At 37.8% G+C, this 16,002-nt stretch overlaps 1 protein-coding gene across 1 annotated transcript; it reads right to left on the bottom strand.

Annotated features, from left to right (window-relative positions):
• Positions 1–4,416: 4,416 nt before the first annotated feature.
• On the bottom strand, positions 4,417–15,775 carry LOC148046281 (vomeronasal type-2 receptor 26-like). The gene is made up of 7 exons (XM_087714657.1): positions 15,540–15,775; positions 13,160–13,309; positions 12,063–12,558; positions 8,921–9,778; positions 7,736–7,963; positions 7,152–7,278; positions 4,417–5,321 (listed from the first exon to the last, which is right to left on the bottom strand). Exons 1-7 carry the CDS (start codon positions 15,773–15,775, stop codon positions 4,417–4,419), a joined length of 3,000 nt encoding a protein of 999 aa, XP_087570783.1.
• Between the last annotated feature and the right edge of the window lie 227 nt (positions 15,776–16,002).

Here is a 16,002-nt window from a genome sequence, read left to right as displayed (position 1 = left end):
CTTTACATAAATAGGGGACCACCTATTATGTATAATAGTATAAATATGAGTAATGTCTGCTTAAAAATGAATAGAAGGCACAGATTTCTAAACCATTCAGTCCAAATGATTGCTTAATTTTTTTCAAAACTGAGCTCCAAATATTTGTGGAGATGCAGACAGACCCAAGAAAGTAACATTTTGAGTGTTCTGATAGAACCCTTTAAGCTAAAGATTTGCCTTAAATTCTACCATCAGAAATTATTTTCCTGATGTAGTGACTACTTTAAACATGAAATATGGGCTATCAGCTTGATAACTTTGATTTTTAGCCATTAAAAAACCCAATTACTTTAAATTTCATTCACTGGCATGCAATTATGGCAAGCGAACAAGGATTTACCAAGGACATTCACTAAAAACTAATCTTTTTTAATCTATTGACAATGACCTTTTCAGCTAGTACAGTTGAGGACACGTTACTGTGTATAAAATATCTATAAATAGATCAGAATGGACTTTGTAAACCTCAGGAAGAATCTGAATTCTATGGGTATTGTGGGGATTCATATGCATCATTGCAATGCATCAGAGTGGAGAGAATGGGGAAAGAATACCATAGAGATTGTCAGTCTTTCTAATGCTGATAAAAGTTTCATATACAGGGAGGCCCAAGTACACATTTTTACAGCTTTTCACTCAATTTTTGTCAGTGAAATGTAAACAGAGTTCCTTCTCACCCCATCCCATTAGACCTTCTTTCCAGTGGAATATTTTTAACTTGTCTGTTCAGGTATTTGTTAGGACATGAGTGCACTAAAAGCCTGTCCAGGTTCAGAAATGTCACATTTCCTGACCCCAAGTGTGACATAAAAGCACAGATACTGTATTTTGCAAGGGGTGAGTTGCAGTTGTCCCCCCTCCCCAATTAAGGCTCTTATAGCTTCCAAGCATTGACCAAGTATCTAAGCAGCATCATTTGCTTAATGTTTCATTTATTTAACTCTGGGCAGCATAGAATAGAATAGAATAGAGTAGAACAGAACAGAACAGAACAGAACAGAATTCTTTATTGGCCAAGTGTGAACACACAAGGAACTTGTCTTTGATGCATATGCTGTCAGTGTACACAAATAAAATAGAATACATTCAGCAAAAATCATAAGATAGTGATAGTCATATGTTACTAATAAGCAATCAAATCCTACTAGAAAACAAATAAAACAATATAAATTGTAAAGATACAAGCAACATGTTTATAATCGTAAGTGGAAAGAGATAGGTACTAGGAAGGATGAGAAGAATAATAGTAATATAGTATTAGTAAATAGTTTGACAATGTTGTGGGAATTAGTTGTTTAGCAGGGTAATGGCATTTGGGGGAAAAACTGTCCTTGTGTTTAGTTGTTCTGGTGTGCAGTGCCCTATAATGTCATTTTGAGCGTAGAAGTTGAAACAATTTATGTCCAGGATGAGAGGGGTCTGTAAATATTTTCATAGCCCTCTTTTTGACTCATGCAGTATACAGGTCCACAATGGAAGGCAGGTTGATAGCATTTTTTTTGTAGTTCTGATTATCCCTTGAAGTCTCTGTCTGTCTTGTTTGGTTGCAGAGCCAAACCAGACAGTTATAGAGGTGCAAGTTTAAAAAATAAAACAAAAGTGTGTGTGTGTGTGTGTGTGTTTGTGTGTGTGTGTGTGTGGTGTGTATGTGTATATTTGCACACATAGACACATACATTATGGCAGGTAGGATCTGCCAATGGTCCAGCAACATCCTACAGCATGATACTTTCCCATTGGGGTCTCAAGCCAGATCCTCAGGCCCTTACAGAAGGTCAGGAGGGTGAGAGTAGATTTCACCCAGGGGACAAGATGTTCCAAAGAGCAGGACTCAGTTTGATACCTTTAACAGGTTAATGAAGCAAAAGCCCATTCTATCAGCCAGTAGTTTCAAATAGATGATAAATAGGAGGCCAGTCTTACTAGAGAGACCTAAGGATTCCCCCAATGGATCTAAGGATGTACTCCCCCCTCCATAACACAAACTGGTGCTGCCCACAGAGAAAGGTTAACAATTGTAAATCATTTCGCTCCATCCCACTCTCGAGTCAATGCAGTCCAGCATATATACATCCCCATATTGGCAGTGGAGTTGAGGATATTCTCACAGTCAAAACCCAGAAGGGCATGTTTCCAAGATAAGATATCTCCCTCTATATCTAACCAGGTTTTGGTTCTGGAGATCAGGCTTTGGAGCCAAGAAAGTGGCTGGAATTTTATATTATTCTTTTGGACTTCCAGAAGACCAAAAATTTGGTTTTGCCAGTTGGCTAGGGCCTGTAAGGGAAACTCTGACCATTGGAAGGGGTTGAGGGGATAAGATCTATCCCTGTACCATCTGTGCTTTGGTTCCTGTTTTTGGCATAGTTTTTTTTTAAAAAATAATTTGCATAACCTTACATTTTTAATTATTTTAATTAATTATTTTATGATTTGTAACCTGTTCAGAATTGCTTTATCGAGGAGATGGGTGGCATAAAGATTTAAAAAATAAATAAATAATAAAATATGTGGCTCAAATGTATATTTTATTCTATCTTTAAAAAGAAATTTATTTAAAGATCCATTTTATTTGATACTAAAGCAATTTATAAAGATGCTTTGAATCTTCGTTGAATGTGTGAACAACATATACGGACATGTTATATCTGATGGATGTGTAAAAATTCCAAACAATTTTGGATATGAAAACATATTAATTCAGAGAAGTTTAGAGATTAAACTACATCTAAAACAAGAGCCTTTTGGCGGGGGAGGGAGGGAGGGATACGAATGGACAAACAACTGGAAAAATCATGGAACTTTGATTTTATATAAGAAAACAAATATTTTGATACAAAAGTTTTCATCTAAAGGAAACCTTTTATATAAGGGCCCTTCCCGAGCTCCGTTTTCACTGTCACAAGGTTGCAGGAAGCCGTTGCAGCCAAAAATGGAGCTTGGGAGTCCTTTTTGCTAGATGAGCATTGGACTACCACAGGCATGCCAGACATGAGTGAGGTTGAGCTGTTCATGCCCAAACTGGCCACGTCCACCTTTGCCCCAGCCCCCTGAGATCAAACACAACCCTGATAAGGTCCTCAATGAAATTGAGTTTGAGACCCCTGCCCTAAATCCTTTGAATATACATGTAATTCCATTTAGCCATTCAATCGGGATAGGAAACTTTGTCACCAAGTGGAAAATCATGTGAGTAAAGCAGACATATGATCTTACTTTCCCTTCTATTGTTAAGCAGAGGGACACAGACGCTAAGTGGGAAAAATAAAATGCTTGTGACTTAGAATTTTGCTGCTGGTTTACAACAAATTCTGCTTGTTGTAAGCTAGTTGTGACTGGCATTCATGTGCTTAACTGGCATTCATGTGGCTGTAAGGAATGCTTAAATGTGAAGATTGTTTGCAGAACTGAATTTTTACCCTGCTGTGATTTCAAGCAGTATATACAAAATCAATATAACCAGGAACACGTATACACAAGAAGAGCACAGATTTCTTGGAAACGTAAAGAGGGCTCAGTAGTATGGAATTATCCAATCATAAGAAATAGTAGCTTATACACAGGGTTGAATGCCATGGCAGCTATTGTCAGCGACTCATTCTTAAGAAGTCTCTTAAACCAGTTTAGAGTCAGTTGATGTGTACAAAAGAAAATATGTAGAAAGGATGCATACAGTACTCATCTATTTTAATTTAGCTCAGCAGGTTCTATAACATACTTCTAATTTGAATTCAGCACTGAAAGCTACCCTTAACTAAACTGCAATTGGTCAAATTTAATGAGGGGAGGGCTCAGTGCTGGCAGCACTTGTGGCTGTGGTACATGGGTCTTTGTGGGTGTTGGGATCCCTAAGCAGCCAGGTCCTATGATCTACTTGTGAGGAACAGTTATCTGTAGCACATGTAGGCATTCACCCTTCCTTTTATCTGAAAAGATTCCAAGGAACTGAATAACCATAAGTCTCTTGGTTTTTGCTGTGGTCGTTGTTCATCTTTAACTCACCATATTTCCCCTGGAGATCTGCTAACCCAAATGTCTTTAACAGTTAACAGCCCAAAGGTTAACAAAAAACTCTTAGACTACAGTGGCCAATGTTCAAGACTGAAGCTGCTATACATAGATTATCTAGCTGAATGTGCTTCAGAAAGATGTGCTCTTTTTAAGATACTTAAAAGAGAGGTCAATGTCTCAACAACTGAAACAAAAAATTAAGATACATACTTTTCCCTTAGTTAAATCTTAGAATGTTTGGAAAATGGAACAAAGTTATAGAATCATGATCTCAGATGGATATTGCTATGAATATTCTATATTGTTTAGAAATGCAAAAATCTAGATTAAAAACTTTTGACTGAGGATGACAGAGAGTGATTATTAATCACCCTTTTTTCTCATTATTTGCTCCTTGTTGTTCAAGTCTGGCCTAAACACAATGATATAACATTTGGGGAAAAAGATGCAGCCCAGTAGCCCAGCACCTGAAGCATAGATGGAAAAGATCTCCACAGCCACCATGTATTTCCCTTTGGAACTCAGGTACACTGGGACAAAGGTCAGCCAAACACTACAAAAGACCAACATGCTGAAGGTGATGAACTTGGCTTCATTGAAACTGTCAGGTAATTTCCTGGCAAGAAAAGCTGTGATGAAACTGATAAGAGCCAGGAAAGCCATGTAGCCAAGGACACAATAAAACATGGTCACAGAGCCTTCATTACATTGCAGGATAATTTCTTCAATAACCGTGATCATATCAACATCTGGGAAGGGGGGAGCTCTTGCCAGCCACAAAATACAGATGCTTGTTTGAATCAGGGAGCAGGAAACAATGATGGAATTAGATATTTTTTTCCCCACCCACTTACTCATCTTGGATCCTGGTTTGGTGGCCATAAAAGCCAGAACCACCGTGATGGTTTTTGCCAAGACAGAAGAAACAGCCACTGAAAAGACTATACCAAAAATAGCTTGTCGGAGTAGACAGGTAAATCTTCCTGGTTGGCCAATGAAGAGCAGTGCCGAAAGGAAGCAGAGCAGGAGGGCAATGAGGAGTGTATAGGAGAGATCCCGGTTGTTGGCTATGACGATGGGAGTGTTGTGGTATCTCATAAATACTCCAAGCACAAGAACAGTAGACAAAGAAAAAGAAAAAGCAAGACAGGCTAAACCGATTCCTAATGGTTCTTCATAAGTCAAGAAACTAATTGTTTTTGGAATACAAAAATCATGTTTCTTGTTTGGATAGAATTTGTCTTGGCAACTAGAACATTCACTTGCATCTAAAAAAAAAGGATTGATATGTTATCCTCATTTATGTTCTGCATTTGCATTATTGTTACAGTTTATATTATTATCATACACATAATTTTTAATTAAGGTAATGTGGACAAATATGTTCCCTAAATAAATTCCCTCAACTAATATCTGAAGTGACAAATCTTCAGATAGGCTTCTAAAGAGATAGAGCCTAATTCCAGGTGGATAAGAGAATTAAGAGCAACATAAGGAACCCATATTAGGAACTTTGAACATTTGGATTGGATAGCTTCTAACCTAGGAACAGCCTTATACCGTATTTTTTGGAGTTTAAGATGCGCTGGAGTATAAGACACAGCAAGTTTTTGAAGAGGAAAATTAAAAAAAATGTTTTTGCACTCTGCAATCCTCCCAAAAATGGCCTGTCCTCCCCAGGCATGAATAGCCTTTTAGGGAGCTTGCAAAGTGCTCCTGGGGGTGGGGCCAGACAAAAATGGCCCGTTTTTCCTTAAAAGGGGCATGAATAGCCTTTAGGAAGCATATAGAGTGTTCCTGGGGACTGGGGGGGGGGGCTAAAATTGAGCAAAAAATGGGCTGTTTTTTTGCTCATTTCTGCCCTCCCCAGATCCCAGGAGCTCTCTAAAAGCTTCCTACAAGCTACACATGACCATTTTGGTGAAGGGGGTGGGGTTCGGGAAACAAAAAATGCTGTATTCAGTGTATGACTTACCCAGATTTTCAGACTCTTTTTTGAGGTAAAAATATTATTATTATTAATAATAATAATAATTATTTCTTATACTATGAAAAATATGGTAAGTACAGATGTGAGTACACTATAGTGCTGAGACAAGTACTTTACCCTTGAATAATTTGATGGGTTCTGGTGCGTAACTGCTATTGTGTTGATTTTTATATTGAATGCTGCTAATCTTCCTTAGACACTTGAAATGCTTTCTGGAGAATATTAAGAAATGAATGTGTGAAAACTTTTGTTTGCAAATGATGCCATGTTTTGGCTAAAAAATGTAAGTTCTGCTGAATTTTTGCTATCAGGAATGTAGATTTGAAAATTAATACAAATTTTTGCAAGTGATCCATAAATGGCAAAAGATCAGAGCAGATAGATAATTGAAAGAATATTTGCTAAAAAAAATAAGTCTATATAAGCGCATACATGTGTACACACACACAAACACACACACACACACACACACACACACACACACACACACACACACACACTTTTGCCCATACTGTTTTATAGAAATAGAAGATATGTATGTCAGGAGAAACATTTCTTTGTCTATGAAATCTAAAAGGACATTTTTTATGATTCTGGAGGGCATGCAACTGAAAAACAGAAAATCAGTCTAGTAGAAGATGGTGTTAGCCTATGAAACATTAATATAATTTCACCCAGAAGGCTTCTACTTCCCTAACACAGGGTGTGAATGGAGATTTGTTAATATAATTTAGAATAGAATAATTGAGTTGAAGGGACCTTGGAGGTCTTCTATCCAACCCACTGCTCAGATAGGAAACTCGATACCATTTCAGACAAATGGTTGTCCAATTTATCCATCATCATCATCATCATTATCATCATCATCATCATCATCATCATCATCATCATCATCATCATCATCGTCATCATCGTCATCATCATCGTGGTCATCATCATCATCTAATGGTCAATTTATATTTGACTCTTCCAGAGAGAATAAGTGATTAATTTTCAGGTTCAGAAAATTTCCCCACATTTTAGTATGAACACCATCTTGACTTTAATCAACATGTAATTAATTGTTTTATGGATAGAAAAAAATGAGGAGTAGATGAATATCTCTTACCATTCTTGGTTGAAACCCTCCCTTCCGGGCATGGGATGCAGTCATAACAACAAAATGGCTCCCCCTCTTTCACTTTTTTGCTGAACCCAGGATAACAGCTCTCACTGCAGACAGAAACAGGTATCACCTGGTGATTAAAGACAAAACTTATATATCTGGAGGTTTTTGGAATAGTGCCCATATTTGAAATGATGCAAATATGGCATTTTTCCAGTTTAGGGGTAAAAATAATGGTTCAGAAAAGACTTTTATATTGCAAAAACACCAATATAAAGCTCAGTTAAATATACTTGTGTTTAGATTAAACAAATGCACTTATAAATTCTTATAATATTATTATATAATAATACTGTCATAATTACATTACATTACAATATTATTATATCATGAAAACATGATGCCTCACTAACTTTCACCTAAAAAAATAAATGGTTCAGTTTTGCACATAATGCAATAACGTTTAGAAGTTGCTTATGTGGAACTAACTTTATGTAAGAATTTCCTTTTGTCTAATATAATAAAATTACACATCAAATTAGAGAAAGCCTATTGATTCAGAAACAAGGACAATAATTAAATCCTACCTGGTTAAACCAATGGTGCCATGTTATCATCTCATCATTGATGGTTAATATTTTATCTGGAGTAGCTAAATGGTCCACATTTCCAACTTTCACATTAAGAAATGACTTGTTTGGGAAAGCTATCATATTGATAATATCAAAGCCAGCTGCTACAATTCCATTCTGATCAAAGGAGATCTGTTCCCCGGCATTATTGTTAAAAGTCACACTTCTCAAAAAATATTGGAACTAAATTGAAAATAAAAACGCAAGAATTTTGGATTACAGACTCCATGCTGATAGAGAACTGAAATGTAGATATTTAGTCATGTTTTACTTCCTTCTCATTGTATTGCAATTAAAGAGAAGATGCAGTCAAAGGTATAAATTAAAATAATTTGTTTATTCAAAACAAGGCAAGTAGGACAGAGACCTTTCAAATGTCATGGCAGAGAATGTTCCAAAGGACAGGGACTGCCATGGAAAAGACATGCTTCCTAGCTTCCATAAGATGGTAATATTTAGGGGCAGGAACTGCAGTAGGAGTGTTCCTACCTTATGTGACCTGGTAGGATGAATAGATGTACTCAGGGAAAGGGTGGCCCTTCAGATAACCTGGCCCTGTACCACACAGGGCTTTAAAACTGATGACCAATACTTTGAATTGCATTTGGAAGGAAACTAGAAGCTAGTCTTAAATGGTCAAACCTAAAGTCTCTCAGTACTCTCCATCCAGATTCTTAGATCCCTAGATACCTGGTCAGCATCACCACAGTATTATTTGTCTGGTTATGGGTGGAAATTCTGAATAGGAGCACATAGATCATCAAGATCATAAAGTTAAGTGAATTGTTTTGCACCTTTTCCACAATCTTTTGTTTAATGGAAAGAATAGGAAAAAAAACAAATTATATCTTATAAAGATATAGAAAAACAGATATTTCCATGTGAGATTCATGGGGGATGCAAAATAAACTTTCTATGTTAAAAGTTGTCTAATATTGGAGGAGACACAATAAAATCAATGGATAGTAGGCAGGTAGTAATGAATAATTAAGACAGAGAAAATCAATAATTAAAGAAGCATGATATTCTTATTGAAGCATTTTATTTTCAATTCTACAACATGGGAAATAGTCTAAACACAGATTCAAGGCTGCTATCATGCTTGGTCACAGTACTTTTCCTAATGAGGATATTTATTACCTGCCAGAAGTCTTGATGATGAATATTGCTTTCTACTCTACCCACCATTAATCTCTCAGTATTTCTAGAGGATATAAGAGCATGTAAAGCATGAGCTATGGCATAAACAGCATTGTAGACACTGTAACTGTGGCCAGTGATGTCCATTTCAAAAAGAGTCCCAGGAAGGCTTTCCAAATCCTCTGTACCACTGCAAATATTCTCAGGCACATCACTCATAACATTTGGGAACACACAGTCAAAGGCTTCTTGCCAGAACTGTCTGATAAATCCATCTCTTTTTGTGGTGAAGGGGTTTTGCTTCCCAGCAAATGATCTGAACTCTAGTAGAGGATTGGAATGCACTCTCAAGGAAAGGACACCATCAATTATTTTGATATCCCAAGCACGCTGAAAAGGGTTTAAACTGAACTCCACCTGTGCTGTTATTATCCACACAATACCTTTTGGTTTACTTCTCACCTCTTCTATATTAGGAACATACTGTATCCATAACAAATAGCTCAGAGCAAAGGATTTTCCATCGTAAACCAGTACATTGGTATCACCACCCATGATACGATCATAGATTTTTGCTACCTGCTGAATCATGACATCAATGCTACTGAAATCAGTAATTCTGGGGAGTTGTTGAATGAAAGAAACACAAATCTCATTTTTGGACAACAGAGGAACCATTGTTTCTACAAATTTTTCCCCCTGGTCATTGTCCATGACGAGGATCGCAATCCATGTCCAATTAAAATGTAGCAGTAGTGAAAGAATCCCTTTATGCTGAAGTTCTTCTGGAGGAACCATCTGATAAAATGAAAGGCCTGGAGTTTTATCATTCATTATTGGAGCAGAGCCATAAATGAGCTGAGAGAAACAGGAAAAGAAGATAAGAGCAGTATCTAGATATGATTTTCGAGTGTTCAAAACAATCAATATATATTGAATTAATAATCATTATACCAACCCTTGAAAACAGTCTTGAGTGCCAGACTGAGATGGGAATTCTGGAAAGGAATTCATTGCCTTCTTGAAATGAGAATTCCATTGAGATAGTGGTTCTGGAAAGTCTAATAGCATGGAAGATATTATAAGTCTGCTGAATGGCATTCAGTGATGGTCCAGATCTGGAGGAATTACTGATATGAATTTATCTAAAACCAAGGAGTAGAATCTTGGTAATTGCTGCTTCATATTTTCAAATATCAAAATAGGATATATAATCCTTGTTTGCCTACATGCAAAATCCAATAGTTTTGACTAAATGCACAGAAGAACAAGTGATTTGTATGTTGATGCAACATTTAAAAAGGTTAAATTTCTAGAAGTTAAAACAAAGCTTCAGTTACAGATCTTTGATATTAGCTAACTTCATGAAAATTCATTTTGTTGCAAAATCTTTCACTATATAAGAATAGAAAATGTAATTGTATAAAGAAATGTCTAGCCACATATACAATCACAGCCCATGGAAAAACAACAGCTCTGCCATATTTCAAAAACATTTCAGACACTAAGAACTTATTATAAACATAATAACATCCCTATAAAGCCCAAGATAGCAAAATATATTCTGTGCATCATAAACATAACCAAAGACTTATGCTAAAGCATTCATTTGGAATATATAATTTAAAGGCTGGTTTATGACTGGAATAAACTCTTGATTTGATTATGCAGGACAAAGGTGTGCAAGATTTATAGAAACATATCAATGAAGGTCAATTGGCAGTCAAAGACATCATGAAATTTCTTCAATTTCAGAACAGAGATGGTGTCAACTGGAAAGTGATACACATTTTATATTAAACCAGGTTTAAGAAAGTAAGAAAGCTTCTAGAAGAATTTAGTGATTTTCAGATTACCTGCATGCCAAATTAGCTGTCAATAGCCATGTAGAAATAAATTGTATAGCTTATGAAATACAATGGATCTAGTTAAATGAATCACTTATTTAGGGCATTATTCATGTAGCTTTCTAAGATGATTAGGTTTTGAAAAAATCATTGAACCAAAAAAAATTGCATACCACTTTTGTTTAACAGTTTAGTTACCCAGTTGGGATCCACTTCATTAAGTTATTCTTAATCAGACTGCAATTTATAAGTATTAAAACAAAAACCAAATCCCGATCCAGAGACAGCAAAGCAAGCTTTATACAATAATTTTCAAAACATTGAATAATTGGGCATTATGACCCCAAGGTACAGAAGAAAAATGGCTAGACTTGTCTGAAACACAAAGATGCCAAATTTCAGGGGAGAGTCATTTTTCTAGTTCAGAACTATTCACTATTTGACTCTAAATAGTATTTACTATTTGAATATATTCAACTCTGAAAAACAAAGCTGCACTGTGAAAGTATCATGTGAGATTGAGATTTGTTTTATTTATATGCCGCCCTTTTCCAGGAGGGACTCAGGGCGGCGAACAACTCAAAGGGGGGAAAGGGAACATAGAACACAATACAAGTAGTTAAAATAGCCAAGAATCACACAGCCACACAGGTTGAGAGGGGAGGGGAACTCGTCAACCCCAGGCCTGCCGGCACAGCCAGGTTTTGACGGCTTTCCGGAAGGCCTGGAGAGAGGTGAGGGTCCGAATCTCTGTGGGGAGTTTGTTCCAAAGGGCCGGAGCTGCCACAGAGAGGGCCCTCCCCCGGGTAGTAGCCAGATGGCATTGGAGGCCGACCCTATGTGATCTAATGGGTCTTTGGGAGGTAATTGGCAGCAGGCGGTCTCTCAAGTACCCAGGTCCAATACCATGAAGGGCTTTATAAGTTACGACTAGCACTTTGAAGCGTATCCGGAGACTGATCGGTAGCCAGTGCAGCTCGTGGAGGATAGGTGTAACGTGGGTGTACCGAGGTGCACCCACGATCGCTTGTGCGGCTGCATTCTGGACGAGTTGAAGTCTCCGAATACTCTTCAAGGGCTGCCCCATGTAGAGCATGTCATAAGTAGCATCACATTCCATGCAAGGATGTCCATTCTACCTGTGGGAGTTTAATACTTAACAGTCATTCACAGTCAATGAACATCTACATTATTTACTTGAATAGACTGTATGTAACACTAAAAAACAAGGCTCAATTGTAAAAGTGGGACACTAAAAGTAGAATGATCTTGGCATGCAAGAATGTTCAGGTTACCTGTGGAATCTTATAGATATCCAAGAGAGTTGCCACTTGAAGGGAGGTTTCAGCATCCAGTCCTCCAATAACAGCTATGACTTTATTCTGGATGTTACATACATAGTTGGGGACCAGTGTTTCAGTTGCTGATAGAAGCAGCATGATGGCCTGATAAGTCTTTTGAGCATTGCAATAGCTGTCATAAATTTGGAAGCCCAGGGTGAGATTGGGTAAGATTTGTGGGTTTTCATTGATCTCCTTTATTGCAAACACCAAAGTCAGGATTTGCTGATAATTCTTAGGAATTCCACTACAATGAGAGTTGCATTGCACATCAGAAGGGGATCCTAGAGGTTTGTACATTCTAACATAGTCTAACATGCCAGCCCGTTCTATAACAAGTAATCCTATCCTCCTAACATGGCAAAAATCAGCTACGAGGATGTAGAATAAATCTGTAGACAAGTGCAATTGTATAGGCGTAAAGAATTCAATATTTATTTCTGCAAGAAATCTGTGCAAACAATTGCAGATATAAAAAAAGGGAATGTCTGGAATCAATCTATCTATCTATCTATCTATCTATCTATCTATCTATCTATCTATCTATACATACATACATACATACATACATACATACATACATACATACATACATACATACGGCTTTCAAAAAGGTAGACAGTCTTCTGACACAGAGCCAGGCTTGTAGACACTCCTGTATTGTTAGTTGGAGTTGAAGAATTTACTGTGTGTTTGAAGGAGGCCATTGTTTTATTAGATACAAGGCAACTTAATACATTTTATTTAGGAGGACTATACAGAAAAACGAATAAGAGGTGTAATCAGGGTTCCCAAGCTTTCTCCCCACTGTATCACCTGGGCAATATGGCAATGGCTGAGAATCATACCGGTAGATACTCAGTCTTTGGAAGTTTGCTTTTAAAACTTCATTCTTTTCCACAGTATATGTTGTTTGGGGGATTAAAAAATGCTATTCTTAGCATCTCTTTAATTTCACCTCATCTATTATTTTCTGATGGAAATTTTATAATTATTTTTGTTTGTCAGTCATAAATGCAGGAATAATATAAATAAATAATTACGTTCCTTACAGAAACTGTCCAGGCAATGCTGCTGGGGGATAACCTTCAAAGGTGATTTTTTCAGAGACTGAACCAAGTTGAGATGAAATTCCACCAACTGTAAGATCTCCTGGATGATGGTACTTGTGATGTGGAGGATATGGATGAAAGATGCTGCACCTGTGAGTTATGCACGCCACATGGGGACTCAACAGTAGCATTAAGATCAATAAATTTTCCATCCCCATTACAAGGGCAAATCTCAAAGAACTTCTCTCATTCCTTAGGATAAAACCATTAGCAATTTTTCCATTAACACATCCGGATTCTTTGTGTCTGAATCTTGATTTAACCATGAACAGACGTGGGGAATCCTTTTTTCCTCATAAGCTTACTATGTTTCTCTTCAGCTTGAAATGATCCTGACATTTTAAGAGAAAGAGAGAAGGAACATGCTGCATCTTTTTTCTTAGTCTTTGTAATGGGCATTGACATTCATTGGTATTTTGAGAATAGCAGATTTAATAATAGCAATTTAGATGCACAAACAAGAAGATAATTATTAAGCCAAAGTTCAGTCCCCTAGAGAAGACCTAAAGAAATTCTTTTTTTGGAGCTAACTTTTCTAATATTCCTATTCTTATGGGCATTGGGCAAGAATCATGAATGGGAATATCTGAGTGATTGAATATCACATTGATATTTTAAGAAAAGATTGATTGTATTTGTGGACAAAGTGATGATGCCAAGCAATATGCTTGATATTTTTAACAGTTTATTTGAGGTGGTATATTGCAGCTAACTTACTGATAATATGCATCACCTTGGATGGTCAATTTAATATGGCCAGACTTGAATAGAAAAGGGGAGCACCACCAAATGATTTATTGCAATATAAGTAGGAAGCATTTCTGCTTAAACAGGAATAAAAGGAATGGAGTCCGAGTGACTGCTTAATCTTCTTCAGAGGTGAACAGAGAGAGAAATAGGGAACGATCCAATGGAATTAGATATCCAAGTGTATTCAGATAGGTCTCTTTATGTTGAACATTTGCCGCCTTCTACAGTAAAAATAAAATATTTTCCTGATATTTTTGTTTCCACTTCACATAAAACTGGTATGATATATCAGACTGATAAACATTTTTTGAAAGCAATGAATAAGGTAGATCCAGTCTTTTTAAAAAACCTCCAGTGATGAATCCTCATACAACTTCTGTAGGCAAGCTGTCCCACTGGTTAATTGTCCTTAGGCAGTTTCTAGTTAACTACAAGTTCCATGTCTCCTTGATTAGTTTCCATCCATTGCTTCTTACCTTTCCTTCTGGTCCTTTGAAAAATAAGCAGAGCCCCTCTTCTTTGTGGCAACCCCCAAATATTGGAATACTGCTAGCATGTCACCCCTATTCCTTCTTTTCTTTAGACTGGCCAATTCCAGCAACCATTCTTCATATGTTTTTGTCTCAAGGCCTTTAATAATTGTAGTTGCTCTTCCAAAGTCTCAACATCATTTTTATAATGTGGTGACCAAAACTGGGTGCAGTATTCCAGGTGTGATCTTATTAGAGATTTATAAGTGGTACTAATCCTTCATGCGATTTTGATTCTATGCCTCTATTTATATAACCAAGGATGTATTTGAGACAGATGTTTTCAAGAATAACTGATGCTAAGATTAAGGAAGGCACTTGATTGGTCCACAAATGAGATATATAATCAATGACAAGTAGTTCAAAGATTTGTTACTGGAGACAGAAAAAAATACATGGAAACCATTCAAGGATGCTGCTGTTGTTTCTTGACACCACAAAACACCAAATAATATACCTGTGATGGCGAGCCTATGGCACGCATGCCACAGGTGGCACGCAGAGCAATTTGTCAGGGCATGCAAGGCAATGCCCTGTCAGATGGCCAGAATGCATGCATGCTCTGGCCAGCTGGTTTCAGCCTTCTTTTAAGGCCATTTTTCACACTCTGTGCGAAAAACTGGTTCTATGGTCAAATCGGACTTTCAGTTTGCTCATAGGACCGTTTTTTTTGCCCTCCAGAACCTTCAGGAAGCTTCCCAGATGACTCCGGTGGGCGAAAAACAGCCATGGAATTCACCCAATCAACAAAAAAAATCAAGGCAATCCAGGACGCCCGTACACTTCACAATCAGACAGAACTGCATGCGTTCCTTGGGCTCCTTAACTTTTACATCGACTTTCTCAAACAGAAAGCCACAGAGCTGAAGCAGCCGCATTTGCCGCAGTGAAGAAACTGCTGTCAGCGCACACATTTTTGGTCCAATACAGCCAGACCCTGCCACTTGTCCTAACGTGCAACGCTTCCCTGTTTGGCGTTGGAGCCATCCTCAGCCACCGCATACCCAATGGAATCAAGGTACCCATCACCTACTACTCACGAACATTGTCTGCTGCTGAGCGGAACTACAGCCAACTGGACCATGAGGCTCTGGCTGCAGTTGCCGGCATGAACCGGTTCCATGAGTACATCTACGGCTGTGACTTTGAACTCATTACAGACCACAAACCACTGCTGGGCTTGCTGGCTGGGGACTGGCCTACTTCTGCTTCTTTGTCGCCATGAATGACCAGATGGACAATCTTCCTCGCGGCCTACAGTTATCACCTTGTCCATCAACCTGGCTCTACCTTGGGGCATGCCAATGCCTTGAGTTGATGCCCACTGCCTAAACTGCTTGCAGACTCTACCCCCGAGATGCCTGTCCTCCTCATTGACTGTCTTGAGGCTGGTCCTGTCTTGTCTCGTGACGTCATCTGTCACTCAGCAAAAGACTCTACATTCTGACAGGTTTTAAGCTGGGTGTGGAGGAGCTGGCCAAAGGGACCTATGGGGTCTGAACT

The sequence above is a fragment of the Thamnophis sirtalis genome, unplaced genomic scaffold (genome assembly GCF_051295495.1).
Source record: "Thamnophis sirtalis isolate CommonGarterSnake01/CBP01778 unplaced genomic scaffold, rThaSir2_p1.2 scaffold_4, whole genome shotgun sequence".
Taxonomy (NCBI): domain Eukaryota; kingdom Metazoa; phylum Chordata; class Lepidosauria; order Squamata; family Natricidae; genus Thamnophis; species Thamnophis sirtalis.
Note: the sequence above shows the minus strand (reverse complement) of the source record. Positions and strands in the feature narration are given on the sequence as shown.